At 41.2% G+C, this 20,737-nt stretch overlaps 1 protein-coding gene across 1 annotated transcript; it reads left to right on the forward strand.

Moving 5' to 3' along the window:
• The first annotated feature begins 3,877 nt into the window (after positions 1 to 3,877).
• klhl43 (kelch-like family member 43) lies at positions 3,878 to 20,287 on the forward strand. Its single transcript, XM_079829195.1, has 6 exons — positions 3,878 to 4,173; positions 8,507 to 9,151; positions 11,338 to 11,684; positions 12,796 to 13,095; positions 13,429 to 13,604; positions 17,675 to 20,287. Exons 2-6 carry the CDS (start codon positions 8,737 to 8,739, stop codon positions 18,429 to 18,431), a joined length of 1,995 nt encoding a protein of 664 aa, XP_079685321.1. The 5' UTR covers positions 3,878 to 4,173; positions 8,507 to 8,736; the 3' UTR covers positions 18,432 to 20,287.
• The last annotated feature ends 450 nt before the right edge of the window (positions 20,288 to 20,737 follow it).

Here is a 20,737-nt window from a genome sequence, read left to right on the forward strand (position 1 = left end):
CTCAAGAACCAATGTGGTTAATTCTTGTGTTACGCATCACGTTCGAGCTTCTCAAGAACCAATGAGGTTCATTCTCGTGTTACGCATCACGCTCGAGCTTCTCAAGAACCAATGTGGTTAATTCTCGTGTTACGCATCACGTTTGAGCTTCAGCAAGAACCAATGAGGTTATCACAAGTTACGCATCACGTTTGAGCTTCTCAAGAACCAGTGAGGTTCATTCTTGTGTTACGCATCACGTTCGAGCTTCTCAAGAACCAATGTGGTTAATTCTTGTGTTACGCATCACGTTCGAGCTTCTCAAGAACCAATGAGGTTCATTCTCGTGTTACGCATCACGCTCGAGCTTCTCAAGAACCAATGTGGTTAATTCTCGTGTTACGCATCACGTTTGAGCTTCAGCAAGAACCAATGAGGTTATCACAAGTTACGCATCACGTTTGAGCTTCTCAAGAACCAATGAGGTTCATTCTCGTGTTACGCATCACGTCAGAGCTTCTCAAGAACCAATGAGGTTCATTCTCGTGTTACGCATCACATTTGAACTTCTCAAGAACCAATGAGGTTCATTCTCGTGTTACGCATCACATTTGAACTTCTCAAGAACCAATGAGGTTCATTCTCGTGTTACGCATCACATTTGAGCTTCTCAAGAACCAATGAGGTTCATTCTCGTGTTACGCATCACGCTCGAGCTTCTCAAGAACCAATGTGGTTAATTCTCGTGTTACGCATCACGTTTGAGCTTCAGCAAGAACCAATGAGGTTATCACAAGTTACGCATCACGTTTGAGCTTCTCAAGAACCAATGAGGTTCATTCTCGTGTTACGCATCACGTCTGAGCTTCTCAAGAACCAATGAGGTTCATTCTCGTGTTACGCATCACATTTGAACTTCTCAAGAACCAATGAGGTTCATTCTCGTGTTACGCATCACATTTTAACTTCTCAAGAACCAATGAGGTTCATTCTCGTGTTACGCATCACATTTGAGCTTCTCAAGAACCAATGAGGTTCATTCTCGTGTTACGCATCACATTTGAGCTTCAGCAAGAACCAATGAGGTTAATTCTTGTGTTACGCATCACGTTCGAGCTTCAGCAAGAACCAATGAGGTTCATTCTCGTGTTGCGCATCACGTCGGAGCTTCAGCGAGAACCAATGAGATTCATTCTCATGTTACACATCACGTTTGAGCTTCAGCAAGAACCAATGAGGTTAATTCTCGTGTTACGCATCACGTTCGAGCTTCAGCAAGAACCAATGAGGTTCATTCTCATGTTACGCATCACGTTTGAGCTTCAGCGAGAACCAATGAGGTTCATTCTCGTGGTACGCATCACGTTTGAGCTTCAGCGAGAACCAATGAGGTTCATTCTCATGTTACGCATCACGTTTGAGCTTCAGCGAGAACCAATGAGGTTCATTCTCGTGGTACGCATCACGTTCGAGCTTCTCAAGAACCAATGAGGTTCATTCTCATGTTACGAATCACGTTTGAGCTTCTCAAGAACCAATGAGGTTCATTCTCCTGTTACGCATCACGTTTGAGCTTCAGCGAGAACCAATGAGGTTCATTCTCGTGGTACGCATCACGTTCGAGCTTCTCAAGAACCAATGAGGGTCATTCTCATGTTACGCATCACGTTCGAGCTTCAGCGAGAACCAATGAGGTTCATTCTCGTGTTACGCATCACGTTCGAGCTTCTCAAGAACCAATGAGGTTCATTCTCGTGTTACGCATCAGGTTCGAGCTTCTCAAGAACCAATGTGGTTAATTCTTGTGTTACGCATCACGTTCGAGCTTCTCAAGAACCAATGAGGTTCATTCTCATGTTACGCATCACGTTCGAGCTTCTCAAGAACCAATGAGGTTCATTCTCGTGTTACGCATCAGGTTCGAGCTTCTCAAGAACCAATGAGGTTCATTCTCGTGTTACGCATCAGGTTCGAGCTTCTCAAGAACCAATGAGGTTCATTCTCGTGTTACGCATCACGTTCGAGCTTCAGCAAGAACCAGTGAGGTTCATTCTCGTGTTACGCATCACGTTCGAGCTTCTCAAGAACCAATGTGGTTAATTCTTGTGTTACGCATCACGTTCGAGCTTCTCAAGAACCAATGAGGTTCATTCTCGTGTTACGCATCACGCTCGAGCTTCTCAAGAACCAATGTGGTTAATTCTCGTGTTACGCATCACGTTTGAGCTTCAGCAAGAACCAATGAGGTTATCACAAGTTACGCATCACGTTTGAGCTTCTCAAGAACCAGTGAGGTTCATTCTTGTGTTACGCATCACGTTCGAGCTTCAGCAAGAACCAGTGAGGTTCATTCTCGTGTTACGCATCACGTTCGAGCTTCTCAAGAACCAATGAGGTTCATTCTCGTGTTACGCATCACGTTCGAGCTTCAGCAAGAACCAGTGAGGTTCATTCTCGTGTTACGCATCACGTTCGAGCTTCTCAAGAACCAATGTGGTTAATTCTTGTGTTACGCATCACGTTCGAGCTTCTCAAGAACCAATGAGGTTCATTCTCGTGTTACGCATCACGCTCGAGCTTCTCAAGAACCAATGTGGTTAATTCTCGTGTTACGCATCACGTTTGAGCTTCAGCAAGAACCAATGAGGTTATCACAAGTTACGCATCACGTTTGAGCTTCTCAAGAACCAATGAGGTTCATTCTCGTGTTACGCATCACGTCAGAGCTTCTCAAGAACCAATGAGGTTCATTCTCGTGTTACGCATCACATTTGAACTTCTCAAGAACCAATGAGGTTCATTCTCGTGTTACGCATCACGCTCGAGCTTCTCAAGAACCAATGTGGTTAATTCTCGTGTTACGCATCACGTTTGAGCTTCAGCAAGAACCAATGAGGTTATCACAAGTTACGCATCACGTTTGAGCTTCTCAAGAACCAATGAGGTTCATTCTCGTGTTACGCATCACGTCTGAGCTTCTCAAGAACCAATGAGGTTCATTCTCGTGTTACGCATCACATTTGAACTTCTCAAGAACCAATGAGGTTCATTCTCGTGTTACGCATCACATTTTAACTTCTCAAGAACCAATGAGGTTCATTCTTGTGTTACGCATCACATTTGAGCTTCTCAAGAACCAATGAGGTTCATTCTCGTGTTACGCATCACATTTGAGCTTCAGCAAGAACCAATGAGGTTAATTCTTGTGTTACGCATCACGTTCGAGCTTCAGCAAGAACCAATGAGGTTCATTCTCGTGTTGCGCATCACGTCGGAGCTTCAGCGAGAACCAATGAGGTTTGTTCTCATGCATCAAGCAGGTTCAGTTGAGCTTCTGTTTATGTTCGCTGATCAATGTTTATATGTGAATAAAAGCCTAAATTCAATCTGTTCATAATTCAAAATTTGGACTAAACCGCTCAATTCAGATGGATAATTTTGATCTCTTTATGAACTTTTTGAAGCGCCAGTGGTAGTTGCGTAAAGCGACAGAAAGCTCTCAGATTTCATCAAAAAGATCTTTATTTGTGTTCAGAAGATTAATTAATTAGTCATTTTTGGGTGAACTATCCCTTTAAATGATTAAAATACAAGGACTCGCCATAACAACAGTAAAGCATCTCCTAAGGATGTAAGCAAACGTTCAAGTGATGTACAGTGAATAAGCAAAATATACATAACATCACACATTAGCCTTACATGCTGTGTCAATACCACCGTACTGGCTGGTTATTATAATATTATTATTAGGATATTTGACCAAACATCAAAGCATTAGAATCTGCCATTGAAAAACACATTCTGATCTAAACATTGGGTGAAGCAATAGCTATGTTGGTTATGGCCACGATCTTGTCATGGCTGTAAGAATAACACAGCCTCTATGTCCTATCAGGATGGAGTTAGGAGGGCAAGCTGGATATGGACAGTGTTTTTGGGGAGGGGTGGATGGCTGTATATGGAGGTGGGGTTGGGGACTGGTAGGATTGTGTTGCAGAGCTGTGGTTGGTTCATCTTTTCCACTAACCCCTGCTGCCAACAGAGCTCGGCCTGACAGACAGACAGACAGACAGACAGTGAGAGAGACAGATTAGCAAGAAGAGAAAGAAAACAGTGCGGATTCAAGAACTGAAAGCGAATAAGAGAACAAGGAAGGACAAAGAAGGAGAGCAGGAAGAGAGCTGTAAAGCAGAGGTAAAACATCCAAACTGCTTTTCTTTCTTTTGATGAATGCATAAAGGCGTAATAATGCATCTTAGACATCGACATGTGAATGTTTTAACGGCAACAGAACATTGCATATACTTTTAATGCATGAAGTAGCACAAACTAACTCTTTCTGGGTTTAATATCAGCTTAATATATGGTCACTGCATATAGAAATGCTTCAATTTATATGAGATGATTAAAACTAAACTTTGGATATGCATCCCTGACATCTCACAATCCAAACACAGACACTTAGATTTTCTTATCCTACTGTAGTGGGGTGGTCTAAATTTACACAATGAGGGTTGTTTCTCACTCTATAAATACCCAGCAGAGGGAGAAGCTTGTTGGAGGTTGGACACAAATACTATAGTTGGACTTTGCATGTCACTACAGCTTTTTAGATAGAAGACGGATAGCCTGGCCTTCAGCTTTTAGGACTGACAGCTGCTTCTTTTCCATTTCCTCTCATACCCTCTCTTTTTATCCTTCCCTTTGCGCAAGGAATAGAAATGTCCTTGTCCCCTGCTTACCTCTCACCTTTCATCTTGAGTGCCTTGAACTCATGTTTACAGCATCAGATTGACGAACATGAGCCTATCACTTTCATTAACCTTACAGGGTCTCCTGTTGATGTTTATTAGGATATCTGGGTCAGATGGTTCCATCGCTGTAACGTTCATCAAACTACTGAAAACATGTTTAGTAATTGATTCATCCCCCTCATGCATGTTCCTCCCTACGCTGTAAATAGCTGTAAATGTGCTGTGGATTTGTGTGTGCGCGTCATGGTCAGCAGGGCCAGCAGCTGCCGTGGTGTAATATAAGAAGTGACAGAGTGTCTTTATGACTGACATTATGTTGCAACACTCCTGAAATTATTTAAACATATGCAGACAACTGTAGGTCTGATCCAAATGATAGAAAAATCAAGGCAAGCATCAACATATAACTTGCATACCCAATGTAACTGATTACATGTAATAGGTACTTGTAATTAGATTATTTTACATTCTAGAATACTCGTAATCAAACTACAGTTACTTTTTATTCATTACATGATTACATGTTAATCTCACAATGGCAGTAAATTATTCATAATCCATTGATTCTCTACTTTTTAATCTTGTAAATTTTCCTTTCTATGAAAGCTTACTTCTAATATACGTTCAGAAAGTCTTCCAAACTGAGACCAAAAAATACAGAGATCAAGTGTTTTCTCAACATTGCATATCTAATCGACTCCTGACGAACACATTAACGAACACATTCATTATTTAAATTAATTCTCGTAATACAGGTTCTCGTAATACAGGTTAAAATTCATTTAACCTGTATTACTGTCTTGAGACGGTTTTAGTCTTTCAAACACATTAAAATGTACAAATTCATGTTATTTCATATTTACATGCAATGCAGAGATTCCTCAACGTTTTTGACTCTTTGACATAATATATTTACTTGAAGTAACTAAAATTAAAATTAAGTCAATAATAATAATTAGGTTCATTGTTCTCTGATGTTGGTTAATGGTCACATGACATACAATTTTTTTAGTGGTTTATTTTGATTGTTATTATTTTTTTTATTATTAAACTTTAAAAAAAAAATGCAGTTCCTTCACAAAACCTAGTCAAGGAAACCGTGACGTAATGTAATATTTAGTACACTTAATGTTGTTGATAACAAAGAATTTTTTTTTTTTCCTCTTTATATTTTTATATTATTATGGTACAAGACTATCCTATTCAAATTAAACGAGTTACATCAAAAGTAATCTAAAAGTAATCCAAAAGTAGTCTGTTACCTTAAATTTGTAATGTTATGGATTACAAAAAATTTTGTCAAATGTAATTTGGAATCAATAACTACATTTTGTAAATATACCCAGAACTGAATGTAACCATCTCAAGAGAGAGAAGTATCTTAGAGCCAGATTTACTAAACGGTAAATTAGTGTGAGAGCGCAATTCCAAAAAAAGTGCTGAAGAGAGTGGAAAGTTCTGCACATGATCTACTGACGACACGCAAATGAAAGAACACAGACGCAGCCGAATCATTTCCATAATGACCAACACAATCTACCAAGAGCAGCGTGAATTAGCGTCTGGTTTAAGACATGCTGTAAATAATGGCGCAAACACCAGTAAATGACGAGAGCAAACCTTAGTAAATCACTGCGCACGATTCATTAAATACTCTCCTCCCATAAATACTGCGTCTGAAAGGGAAACTCCTACAAATGCATATGCAATAAGCTCAGCCGCTAAAATAACCCTGTCCACGCCTTTTCAGCGCTGATTTATCACTGCGTGTCTTTAGTAAATCCTGACAGTAGTTTTTTAACTCTAAAAGAGGTTTTGCGCTTGCGCTAGCTGTTAGTAAATCTGGCCTTAGAAAAAAAGTGTCTTAGAACATTTTTGTGGATTACAAAGAAATACAGTACTCTGACTGGAAAAAACACAACTGTAGTGATAAAATATGATATACTAAAATGTCAGATTTTTTTACATCACCTTAGCCAGACCAAAAAGCTCATTTTATTTCCCCCCAAAAATATAAAAAATTACTTTTCTATCACTGTCATTTCCTTCATAGAATGCTAACAATACATGATTAGATGGAAATGACACTGTGGTTTATATAGCTACGCTAAAATGAAACATTTGCTTTCCTAACATTCAGGGTTTAAGTATTATATTGTCCAACATCTATATAACAATTATGGTTTTTTTTTTATGCTGCTATTATTTTTTCTTATGCCGTCGTCAATCTTGTTAGCACGTCATCGCGCATCACTCCCGGATAACAGAAAATGGGCAAAGAGGCGGGACGTGGGCGGAGCTGAAGTGACGCGATGACGATAAACGACAATCCACCTGTCACTCAAATTGGCCACGCCCTTAATTATGCAGAACTTTAAGGCTTTATATAATGTAAACTAATGAGTTATTAAAAAATTCACGCCCCTCACAGTTGTCATGAAGGGCAAAATTAGCTGTAAAGACCAAAACCACAATTTGTACCAGACTGTAAACTTTTTCTGCTGTAAAGTTGAGCATTTTAACATGGAGCTCAATGAGATTCTGCTCCTTCTGGAGCATGTCCCTAGTGGCCAGTCGATGAATTGCAGTTTAAGTCACTTCTGTATTGGCTTCAAGAGAAACTGAGGGAGGTTGCCGCTTGTAGACACCTCGTATTTTGAACACCTGTCGCTGAAACTCAAGCATTAGTCTTTTGTGTATCTACGTCCCTGGTGAAAAAGGTTGGATTCACGTCGCACAAGGACCAAGTCATATCCATGCATTTCCACTCAAATGAAAGCAACTGCATCTGATTTTGAGAGTTGATGAACCTTTATGTTGTGGCTTGAAGGTGAGATTGAGGTGAGATAGGGAACAGGAAGGGACTGGTGACCGTGCGAGGGTAATTCAAGCTGCACGACCTCTAGAATATTTTTAGAAGAGACATAAACACACCTGTCTATCACAGTCCAATCATACTTGTTTGTTTATCTGAGGGGACTGCTTTGTTCTGGTTTTGATAACAGCACAATCCCCTCTCTGTCTGAAAAAATACAAATCACACAGCAATAAGCAGACTAAAAAAAACCTGGGCAAAGGAAAGAAATGACTTCTTATGCATATGCCATGATCTGTAACATGCTATGTTAACTATAATAAAAACTGCCAGATGGCTGGGGATTACTGATATAACCACATTCTCTATAACAGGCTGAACCTATAATAAGAATCAAATATCAAGGCAAATATTCATTATTAAATTTAGTAACATAACTGCATTTAGTGTCCTGCAATATGACAGGCTATGCCATCTAATACTAATAACATGTTTTTTAAAAATGCACTAATTTTTTATGCACAAATGGGAGACTACATGGAATATTTATACTATATTTATAATACAAATTCATTGTAAATAATTTAAATAAATGACAAAAAATAATTAATAATAATATATAATTATAATAAAAAAAAATATATATTTTTTATTATTACACTGCCCAAACTACACTAGTCTTTCTACATTTATATATTATTTTAACTATAAATCCTCAATTTGGCATGCAAATAAAAATGATGTACATGTTATTAGCAAGTGACTCAGCTTGCTTATAATAAAATATAACCCTGGCTATATCCTTTTTTTGGGAACTCCCCCATGAGCCCACATGCACCTGTCAATCACCCTTATATCCTCCCACTGTAAAAGAGTAAGATGAGATAAAGCCATGATATTATGAGGCATGTTTATTGTACTCATACTTACTGTATATGTTTATTGTGTTTCTTTTCAGGCGGCGTGTGCTGAAGCTGATCAATCACCGTCCTCCGCTTTGTTCGTTTGCAAGTGTCTGTCTGTCCATCTATTACCTTGGTCAATCAGTGCTCTGTTGATACAGTAGAAGTGTTATAGCTCGGTAAAAACCTACACACAGAAAAGAACAAACCACAAACGGTACTGGGTCATTGTGACTATCGGCAGAGAATCTAAAAAGTTATCATCTGACCTAGCCTACACATTACAATGGCTCCCAAAAAGAAGTCACCACGGCCTAAGAAGTCCATACCTGAATTGACAGCAGTTGAGAATGGAGTGGTTGTCCCAGAACCGGGTATTAAAAAGCTGGAGCTCCCTTTTAATATTGAGCAGCTGAACCGGCTCAATGGGGTGCCTCTGCCACCCCCTGTGATCCGACCTGGGGAGAAGGGCTTTGGCCTGGGCACTGAGCTCACCCGCCCCCTGCATGGATCCGCTATGCTGGAGGAGCTGAGCCGCATGAGACAGGAGCGATTCCTCACTGACATGGAATTGGCCTGCAAAACCAAGGCATTTGATGTTCACAAACTGGTAATTTCCTCAGTCAGCCAGTATCTTCGTGAAGTTCTGGCTAAAGACCCTGGACTCAAACGACTGGAGCTTCCCACCCTCTCACCTCTTGGTAAGCCTTAACACATATCACCAAACTCAGAGGTGCTCCCAGAGACCGACTGTCCTGCAAAGTTTAGCCCCAAACAAACCAATCAGAATTAAAGACGGATGGATTGGAGCAGGTTGGAACTAATGTTTGCAGAACAAGGTCTCCAGGAGTAGGGTTAAAGGGTTAGTTCACCCAAAAATAAAAGTTCTGTCATTAATTACTTACCCTCATGTCGTTCGACACCCGTAAGACATCTTCGGAACACAAATGAAGATATTTTAGTTGAAATCTGATGGCTCTGAAAGGCCTCCATTGGCTCAATTGCACTTTACACTCTCAAGACCCTTAAAAGGTACTAAAGACGTCGTTACAAAGTCCATCTCACTACAGTGGTTCTAAAATAACTTTATGAATCGGCGAGAATAGTTTTTGTGCGCAAAAAAACCCTAAATAATGACTTACATAGTGATGACGATTTCAAAACACGGCATCATGAAGCTTCAAAGCGTTATGAATCAGTGAGTCGATTCAGCAGTTTGGATCGCCAAATTTCAGCAATTTGGCGGTTTGACACGTGATCCGAATCATGAATCGACTCACTGATTCATAACGCTTCGAAGCTTCATGAGGCCGTGTTTTGAAATCGTCATCACTATATAAGTCGTTATTTAGGGTTTTTTTGTGCACAAAAACTATTCTCGCCGATTCATAACGTTATTTTAGAACCACTGCAGTGAGATGGACTTTGTAACAACGTCTTTAGTACCTTTTAAGGGTCTTGAGAGTGTAAAGTGTCATTGTGCCAATGGAGGCCTTTCAGAGCCATCAGATTTCAACTAAAATATCTTCATTTCTGTTCCGAAGATGAACAGAGGTCTTACGGGTGTCGAACGACATGAGGGTAAGTAATTAATGACAGAATTTTCATTTTTGGGTGAACTAACCGTTTAAGGACACCTGACGCTGCATTTGTTAAAGTTCACAAATTTTTCAAGTGACCCAAACTACTGGAATAATCCAGTCATGGTCAAAAGTTTACACACCCCTTCCAGAATCTGTGAAAATGCAAATAATTTTAACAAAATAATCAGGATTATACAAAAAAAAGCATGTTCTTTTTTTTTATGTAGTACTCTCCTGAATAAGATATTTTACATAAAAGATGTTTACATATAAACCACAAGACAAAATAAAAGTTGAATTTATAAAAAAAGTTTACACACCCTTGATTCTTAATACTGTGTTTCGTTCCCTGGATGATCCACGACTGTCCTTTTGTCTCTTGTCAGTTAAACTGCCCAAGAAAAATCCTTCAGCTCCCGCAAATTCTTCAGTTTTCCAGCATCTTTTGCATATTTGAACCCTTTCCAGGAGTGACTGCATGATTTTGTGATCCATCTTTTCACACTGAGGACGATTGAGGGACTCAAACACAACTATTAAAAAAGGTTCAGACATTCACTGATGCTCCAGAAGAAAATAGGATGTATTAAGAGATGGGGGGGGGGGGGCGTGAAAACTTTTGAACAGGATGAAGATGTCCACATTTTTCTTATTTTGTTTAAAGATTTTATTTTTAAATTTAGTACTGCCCTTCGGAAACAACATAAGATACTTACATGTTTTCCGGAAGACGAATTAAGTACAATTTGATATTCAAAAGTTTTCACCCCCGGCTCTTAATGCTTCGTGTTTCCTTCTGGAGCATCAGTGAATGTCTGAGGCTTTTTTAATAGTTGTGTTTGAGTCCCTCAATCGTCCTCAGTGTGAAAAGATGGATCTCAGAATCACTCCTGGAAAGGGTTCAGATATGCAAAAGATGCTGGAAAACTGAAGAATTTGCGGGAGTGGAAGGATTTTTCTGAAGAATGTTTATCAGTTTAACTGCTCGAGACAAACAAGGGACTCATGAACAACATCACAAAACAAAAAAACAGTCGTGAATCATCGGGGAAACGACACAGTATTGACAATCAAGGGTGTGCAAACTTTTGAACAGGGTCATTTTTATAAATTCAACTTTTACTTTGTCTTGTGGGCTATATGTAAACATATTTTATGTAAAATATTTTATTCAGGAGAGTACTAAATAAAAAACAACATGCATTTTGATGGAATAATGAAAATTTTGCATGTTTGCAAGGCACACACTTAAACTTTTGATCATGACAATATCCATGACATATATGCATTATTTTTCTCTTCAGGACTTGCCAATGTGATCACATTTGCTTACCTGGGCCGTGTGCACATGTCCCTGTACACCATTGCCTGCACTGTGTCTGCGGCGAGCACCATGCAGATCCCTCATCTTCTCCAGATGTGCATGGACTTCATGATGTCCGAGCTGAATGCTCACACTTGCGTGTACATATGGAACATCGGCGTCGCGTATGGCCTGATGCCAGTTCGCGAGGCCGCCCGGCGTTACATTCTAGAGAATTTTGCCCAGTTTTGTGAGACAACCCAGTTCAACCAACTCACCCTGGAGCAGATCACATCTTTCCTGCAAGACGACAACCTGTCTCTTCCCTCTGAGGTCACCACCTTCCAGGTCAGTGTAAGGAAAGACGGATGGAATAGTTAAATAGCAAAGGGTTAGTTCACCCAAAAATGAAAATTCTGTCTTTAATTACTCACCCTCATGTCGTTCGACACCCGTAAGACCTCTGTTCATATTCGGAACACAAATGAAGATATTTTTGTTGAAAGCTGATGGCTGAGAAAGGCTTCAGATAGGCCTCCATTGGCATTCAGTACATTTACACTCCCAAGATGCATAAAAGGCACTTAAAACTTCGTTACAAAGTCCATCTCACCACAGTGACTACAATAATTTTACGATGCGACGACAATAGTTTTTGTGCGCAAAAAAAAATCTAAATAACACCTTTATCCAACTTGTTCTTGTCTTCCGTGTGTGCCTCCACGACGCATGCGCGAGAATATGACGCAGATCTGGCGTTCGCACACATAACCCAGAAGCGATTTGTTTACAAGCAGAGGAAGACGTGCGTGTCTAAGCTGTTGGATTCTACATTGATCGTGCTTTAGGTCTCGGCGTAGTTCTCAAAATGGGGTTTAAGTGTGCATTTCATGGATTCCCGAACGCTGGCGCTACGTCATATTCTCGCGCATGCGTCGTGGAGGCACACACGGAAGACAAGAACAAGTTGGATAAAGGTGTTATTTTGGGGTTTTTTTGCGCACAAAAACTATTGTCGTCGCATCGTAAAACTATTATAGAGTCACTGTGGTGAGATGGACTTTGTAACGACGTTTTAAGTGCCTTTTATGGGTCTTGGGAGTGTAAATGTACTGAATGCCAATGGAGGCCTATCTGAAGCCTTTCTCAGCCATCAGCTTTCAACAAAAATATCTTCATTTGTGTTCCGAATATGAACGGAGGTCTTACGGGTGTCGAATGACATGAGGGTGGGTAATTAATGACAGAATTTTCATTTTTGGGTGAACTAACCCTTTAAGAAGTCCTATTTATACAGTGATTATACAGTGTCAGCAAACATAGCCCATACTATAAAAAGAGATATAGCTACAGAGCCGTGAGAAGGGTGTATATATGTACAGGATGAACACTATTTATAAAGTAGACTGAATTAGATACTAAATATGGATCACTCACTTTAACTTTTCTTGGAACCTAGATGGCAATGAAGTGGTTAGACTTTGACCCAAAGAGGCAGGAACATGCTGCAGAACTGCTGTCTCACGTGCGCTTTGAGACCATCCCTGCCAACGAGCTGGTTAGTGAGATCCAGCCAGTGGCACGTATGATGCTGGACCCTCGGTGTCACCGCCTTCTGGTGGATGCCATGAACTACCATTTGCTGCCTTACCAGCAAAACACACTGCAGTCACGGCGCTCAAAGGTCCGGGGGAGCCAGAACGCTCTTCTAACCATTGGGGGTCGCCCTTCTCTAACTGAGCGTGCCCTAAGTCGAGAGGTACGACATTTCAAACCTTTGGACAAAGTCCATGACATGTGATACTCTTGATTCATGGGTGTCCAATTCAACTCCTGGAAGGGCAGAGTTTACCTCCACCAGGGCTGTGTTTCCCAAAAGTATTGCAAGCCTTAAGTTGATCATAGACACCATTGGTGGCAATTGTTCAACTTACGATGCTTTTGGAAAACGCAGCCAAGTCTAGTAATACTACATACCTAGTGGTTCTGGTTTAATTAAGGTTAGAGCTAAACTCTGGCCATCCAGGAGCAGGACTGGACCCCATAAGAAAATACATATTTGACTTTGACATTTTGAGTTGTACTGTGGCAGGTGCTGTGGAGAGATCCTCGAGAGGGAGCGGCTACATGGCGTCATCTTACTCAGCTGCCAGCAAAGAGTTTCAACCAGTGTGTGGCTGTGATGGATGGATTCCTGTATGTGGCAGGAGGAGAAGATCAGAATGATGCCCGGAACCAGGCAAAACATGCTGTAGGCACTCTTAGCAGGTACGTTATCACAAATCATTTCGTTTAATACAGGGGTGGTCCAATCCTGCTCCTGGAGGGCCTACTTGCTATAGAGCAGGCTTCCTCAAATCCGGTCCTGGAGAGCCACTGCAGAGTTTAGCTCAAACCCTGATCAAATTCCCCTACCTGTGGCTGAATCCGAAATCGACCCCTAAACCCTCAATCACTATTCCCTACTTTAGTCCACTAATACAGTTCAAGTGAGCGAACTCGGACAGCCGCTAAGTGTACACTCGTTATTGCGGTGCAATGTGGGATAGAAGGAGTGCACTCAATAACGTCCACTATGGTTTCGGATACCACTACAAATGGCTGTCCTCTCAAATAATGCCCTATTTGGGGGTATAGGGGGCGATTTCGGATTCAGCGTGTGGTTTTCGATGCTGCGTTCCAGTTCATGTTTATTATGCCCTTCACTCGTTAACTTCCCTCCGTCTCGTTCACTCGGATGTGCGTCATTGCTTACGTTGCATGAGTGCCCACTACTGGAGGAACATCCTAAGCCCTTGATTACTTCGAATCCACTATGGAGTTGATTTATTTATTTATTTTTTCCTTTACGAAATTGTTTAATGCAACATTCTATATGTATATAGGTGTATTTGGGTTGTTTTAAATGTTTTTAAAAATAATAAAAAATATCATATAGTTGTTTGAGGTGGGGTAAATTAAACGCGATATGCGGTGACGTCACAATCGTGTTGCATTGTGGTATATGAAGCTGCCTGAAGTGTACATATGAAGTAGACTCGCTCCCTCAGTCAAAATCGAGGGAGCAAGGGTCTGTCCATATTAACTTCCCTTGTCCACTTCACGAAGTGGAACGCACTTCAAAATGGCGGCGGGGATTCCACCGAGGGGAAGGAAGTTTGCAAGTGCGTGTCTAAAACTGGAGTGGAACGCAGCACTAGTGATCCTGAAGACCTTGATTAGCTTGCGCAGGTGTGTCTGATCAGGGTTGGAGCTAAACTCTGCAGGGCATTGGCCATCCAGGGCAAGATTTAAGAAACTCTGTTGTAGAGGTTAGCCCCAAACTAGTGTTCGGTACTAAGTCGGTACTGAAATGTAAAAAATGTGATGCTTTGAGCGGAATCGTTAACAGCTCTAAATGCCCATTGTGCTCACACGCTCATCAAATATGTCTGTGATTGGCTACAATGATCAGCGCTTTCAAAAACAAGTTGTAAATACAGGGAGTGCAGAATTATTAGGCACGTTGATTTTCTGATCATATTTTTTTTCCATGCACATTTGACCAATTCCAAACCACAGTAATCCTAATAACTACTATTGATTTAGTATTTAATAACGTATAAGTGATATATAATTGTTCATGAAGGCTGGAAATGAAAATCACCTTATATTCAGGTGTGCAGAATTATTAGGCATGTTTTCTTTTACAGATAAATTGAGCCAAAAAAGAGATTTAACTGTCAGGATCTCAGAGACTTTAGGTTAGGTAAGGTAAAGAATCCTAAAAAATGACCCCCACTAGATAAGAATCACAAGCTGAAGTGTTGTAAAATACATGAAGAAGGTTTTTTTATAGGCTTTATGGACAGATAGGTTGAGAGTGACTCTTGAAGGACCAGCACCACATCCTCTAGTACCACTGTTTGAAGAATTCATCTTCCAGAATCTGGCAGTACGTTTTGGGAGTTCATTTTAGTCCATCTCTGCAAAACGGACTTCAAGATGGACTAAAATGAACTCCCAAAACGTACTGCCAGATTCTGGAAGATGAATTCTTCAAACAGTGCTACTAGAGGATGTGGTGCTGGTCCTTCAAGAGTCACTCTCAACCTATCTGTCCATAAAGCCTATAAAATAACCTTCTTCATGTATTTTACAACACTTCAGCTTGTGATTCTTATCTAGTGGGGGTCATTTTTTAGGATTCTTTGGCCCTGTCCACACAAACACGGGTATTTTCAAAACCGCAGCTTTTTCTACGCGGTTTGGCTGTTCGTCCACACGCAAACGCAGTATCCGGTTACTGAAACCGGACTTTTTTGAAAACTCCGGCCAGGGTGAAGTTTTTTAGAAACTCCGGTTACAGCGTTGTCGTGTAGACGGTGAAACCGGAGATTTCGGCTTGTTAAGTTGAAATGTGCGCCGTTCTCTCCTTTGTTTGACATCAGATTGTGCGCCGTTATCGCTTTTGTTTATACATGAGTGGAGTCTCTGCAATGGCGGACGTAACTTTTAATAACTCTGCTAGCAGCGCTTATTACATACAGATACATGCGCAGTTATCTCATTGTATTGCAGAACAGAGGCGCCAGAATACAAAAATACAACATAGTAAGGCAAGTATGTGAAGCTTCAGTCCACTTGAGCCCTGCCCCTACAGTTGTCAGTGTCACTGATTCCAAAGTAAACTTGTAGAAGGGTTTCACTGAGCCCATGGCATCCCTCAGTGCATCGGTGCCGTGGATGGGACTCATGTGGAAATCAAGCAGCCAATCATAGCGCGGTTTTGCGTTTTCATGTGGACGGAGATTTTTTTAAAACTGTGCTTGTGTGGACGCGATTGTTTTTTAAAACGGAGGAGGAAAAACTCTGGTTATAAAAATACCCGTGTGCGTGTGGACTAGGCCTTTACCTAACCTGAAGTCTCTGAGATCCTGACACCTTGCACTTCTGGAGACTCCAGGTAGGTTGCAGCTCTGGAAAATGGTGGCGCTGGAGACTAAAGGGTTCCTGATGGTTTCACCCTTAATTCTTCACCTTAATTCTTAATTCTTTTGGAGTTAACAGGTGTCTTTTCTTCACCACCTGTTTTTGTCTGACCCTGCTGACCCAACGAGCATTTCACTGTCCAATGGTCATGCCTTAACTGCAATGTCTAGTTTTGCATTAGTATTGCATCCTTCTCATGGGCATTTAATACTTTTTGACTTTTCAGTCTGAGTTAAATCTCTTTTTTGGCTCAATTTATCTGTAAAAGAAAACATGCCTAATAATTCTGCACACCTGAATATAAGGTGATTTTCATTTCCAGCCTTCATGAACAATTATATATCACTTATACATTATTAAATACTAAATCAATAGTAGTTATTAGGATTACTGTGGTTTGGAATTGGTCAAATGTGCCTGGAAAAAAAATATGATCAGAAAATCAACGTGCCTAATAATTCTGCACTCCCTGTATATATCAATGACGCTCTACACTGAGAGCTTTCACAGACACACACCTAAGCGTTTGAAAGCCCTTTCCACTGAAAGATGCCTACTTGTGCTTTCAAACGCTCCCACTTTCAAAACACTTTCAAACACTTGATCATTGTAGCCAATCACAGACATATGTGATGAGTGCCTGAACACAATGGCCAATCAGAGGTGTTTACGATTGCGCTCAAAGCGTCACATTTTTAAAATTTCAGTACCGACTTGGTACCGAAGTCTATACTTTTGACCTGATTAAAAACACGGCAGCTGATCAAAAGCATCAAGATTACTAGGGCTGAATCCGAAATTGCCCCCTATACCCTCAAATAGGGCATTATTTGAGAGGACAGCCATTTGTAGTGGTGTCCGAAACAATAGTGGACGTTATCGAGTGCACTCATTCTATCCCACATTGCACCGCAATAACGAGTGTACAGCCGATGTGCACTTAACGGCTGTCTGAATTCGCTCACTTGTTTTCATTCACTCCTTCAAGGGAACTGTATTAGTGGACTTGCCTAGGGAATAGTGATTGAGGGTTTAGGGCAGGGTTCCTCAAATCTTGCCCTGGAGAGTTTAGCTCCAACCCTGATCAAACTCACCTACCTGTGATTTTCTAGTGAACCTGAAGACATCGATTAGCATGTTCAGGTGTGTTTGATTAGGGTTAAAGCTAAACTCTGCAGGAAATTGGATCTCGTGGGCCAGATTTGAGGATCCCTGGTTTAGGGGATGTTTTAGGATTCAGCCAAGGTACTTCCAGGCAGGTGTGTTTGGCTAAACTCTGCAGAATGTTAGCACTCCAGGAACATGATTGGACACCCCTGGTCTAAAATCAAATAGATCGATTGACCGCATTACCTTCTGCTCCTCAGATATGATCCTCGCTTCAATACCTGGCTGCATCTGACCAGCATGCGCCAACGACGTACACATTTCAGTTTGGTAGCCACTGGTGGGCGGCTGTATGCCATTGGAGGCCGCAACACTGAAGGCCTCTTGGCCACCATTGAAAGCTACCAGCCCTCTACCAACACTTGGCAGCTCCGTACGCCAATGGATATGCCACGATGCTGCCATGCCAGTGCAGTCCTACCATCAGGAGACATCTTGGTGACTGGCGGCTATGTCAACTGCGCTTACTCTCGGTCGGTCCTCCATTATAGCATTGACAGCGACACTTGGAGTGAGCAGGGAGAGTTGGAAACACCTCGAGGCTGGCACTGCTCTGCAACGGTAGGTGGCAAGGTGTACGTGGTAGGTGGTAGCCAGCTGGGTGTTGGTGGAGTCCGCATTGATGTGATGACCATGGAAGTCTTCTCCCCTGAGAGCAAGGAGTGGACAAGAGCAGCCAGCCTTCCCCTAGGAGTGAGCACAGCTGGCATGTCCCCACTCGGAGATCACCTGTACCTGCTGGGTGGGTGGAATGAAGCAGAGAAGCGTTACAAGTCCGCAGTCCAGCGCTATGACCCGGGCACTGACAGCTGGTCAGCAGTGGAAGATCTGCCTGAACCCATAGTGGGAGTGTCTTGCTGTGCCCTACCCTTGCCCCCACGTCACACATCCCGCAGACACCGAAACACCCCATCCCATGAAGATCAGAGCAATGTGACACAGCACAACACCGCATGAGAGATGAAAGCTGGGGAAAGTCAAAGAACAAGAGAAAGACAGGGTGAAAGGGGAGATTGTTAGAGTGTAGAAAAGAGAGAGGGACGTATTGGTGAAATGGAAATTTAGAAAGTAAAGAGTAACAGCATAAAGGGAAAAGCACAGAAGTCTTGTTCTTAAACTCCAAAGATGCATTTAGGTACACAGTGAGTGTAAAGAAAAAGTACTACCTAGGACCTACTTATAAAGAATGTGAAGGGTACATTTCAGCCTCAGCAGGGCGAGGAATTTAGTGATATATCTTCTTGAGTTTCTGAGATTGAGTTTTAGAAATTGAGCCACGCCCCAGATAGCACACGTACGTCTCCAAGAGCAGTTAATCTGAAAAACATCTTTAAAAAAGTTACATGCATTCTAAATCAAATGTTTCAGAGATGTATTGCAGATGAAAACACACACACATCCAATAAACGTCTCTGAGATGTGTGTGCGCTGTCAGGGGCAGTTCTGTTGAAAATGCCATTGTGGGATTATCAAAAACCATGCTAAATTCGGTAGTACTGAATCAAGTAGCATCATTTTATTTATTTCTCACATTATTTATTGCTTTTTTTTATTTTAATCAAGTTTATCAGTTTTCTCTCTTGCAGTTATTGGGTCTGGTTTTTAAAAGGTTTTTAACCCTTTTTTTTTTACCCCTTTTTCAAGGGTACTTAAGTTTTTTTTTATATATGCAAAGAGGCACAGTGCAAATGTCAATGCCCCCCACAGACACACAATTGGGCACCAATGCATTGATACTGACCACCAAAGAATGTGCATAACACCACACATATTAACCCACAGTTAGTCGTCTCGTGCTTACCATTGCCCCTTTTAACCCATTGATATAATTCTTGTTTAAAGTGTCATCAAAGGGTCTTTACCTGCATGTGTAGTGGTCACAACAACTACCTTTAATTGAGACCTTCTAAAGAGAGCCAGCAAAAAATACCCAACAAAAATGTCAATGATTGAACCAAATAGAAATTAAAGCATAACATTGAAAAATGTAGCAGACTTAGGAGTCTGGAGTTTGTCTGGTACTAGATCTCTGGGATTTAACGAAATAAAGCAAAATTGATTAAAAAAGCCAAATGACATGTCTCTTCATTCCTTTGTAATATTAATTTGAACATGAAATGACACAACCATTCAACCAAATGAGTGTTTTGTTAATGAAATACATTTCACACCACCACACAAGTCTCTACATTTAAAAAAAGGTCTGATCCAAGGTGTGAGGGGATAACAGTTTATGACCCAAGACCAGTTGTGAAGAATGAAGACCAAGAGTCAGGAGTGCAATTGAAAAAAAGAGTTTGCAGTTTCATCAGCTGAAGCCAGCGTCAAGTCTCACAAGGAGATTGTAGGCCGCGCTCCCTCTCTACCACATCTTGTACATACAATATCTCAACAGTTATACTGTTTTCAAGGTCTAGCCGCGGCATTACTGCAGGTGGAATAATTCTGACTGGCTCAGAGAAAACAGATAGTCATAGTAAATTTCACCTCGGATTTAGGCACTTAGTGACCTTCCAGGTCTGGAGCAGGCGCCAGATTGTCCAGAACAACATCCTGTCCCTCTCCCTAGGATGCCCGTTGTACACCTTCAATACTGATCTGTAACACAGAATACTCAGAAACACGCACATACACAGTTTCTCCAAGGTTGGAGTTGATCGAGCTCCAGTTCTGACCAGAAAGTTTCCCAAAACATACTGATAACACGTGCTTTCTCTCAGTAAGAGGTACAGACAGTATTCACCATACTTCTTTAGTGTTTTAGTAAAATAAAATATTAAAGGGTTAGTTCACCCAAAAATGAAAATTCTGTCATTAATTACTTACCCTCATGTCGTTCGACACCCGTAAGACCTCCGTTCATCTTCAGAACACAAATGAAGATATTTTAGTGTAAATCTGATGGCTCTGAAAGGCCTCCATTGGCACAATGGCACTTTACACTCTCAAGACCCTTAAAAGGCACTAAAGACGTCGTTACAAAGTCCATCTCACTACAGTGGTTCTACAATAACTTTATGGAGTGACGAGAATATTTTTTGTGCGCAAAAAAACCCTAAATAACGACTTGTATAGTGATGACGATTTCAAAACACGGCCTCATGAAGCTTCGAAGCGTTATGAATCAGTGAGTCGATTCAGTGGTTTGGATCGGCAAAGTTACGTGATTTCAGCAGTTTGGCGGTTTGACACGCGATCCGAATCATGATTCGACTCACTGATTCATAACGCTTCAAAGCTTCATTAGGCCGTGTTTTGAAATC

Source organism: Gobio gobio (genome assembly GCF_949357685.1).
Source record: "Gobio gobio genome assembly, chromosome: 11".
NCBI classification, from domain to species: domain Eukaryota; kingdom Metazoa; phylum Chordata; class Actinopteri; order Cypriniformes; family Gobionidae; genus Gobio; species Gobio gobio.

What these genes read in the sequence shown, in the direction of transcription:
- klhl43 (XM_079829195.1), top strand. Translation starts at nt 8,737, where the DNA reads ATGGCTCCCAAAAAGAAGTCACCACGGCCTAAGAAGTCCATACCTGAA. An exon ending in CTGAGGTCACCACCTTCCAG is followed by an intron (nt 11,685 to 12,795) that starts GTCAGTGTAAGG and finishes CTTGGAACCTAG; the next exon opens with ATGGCAATGAAGTGGTTAGA. An exon ending in AGCGTGCCCTAAGTCGAGAG is followed by an intron (nt 13,096 to 13,428) that starts GTACGACATTTC and finishes GTACTGTGGCAG; the next exon opens with GTGCTGTGGAGAGATCCTCG.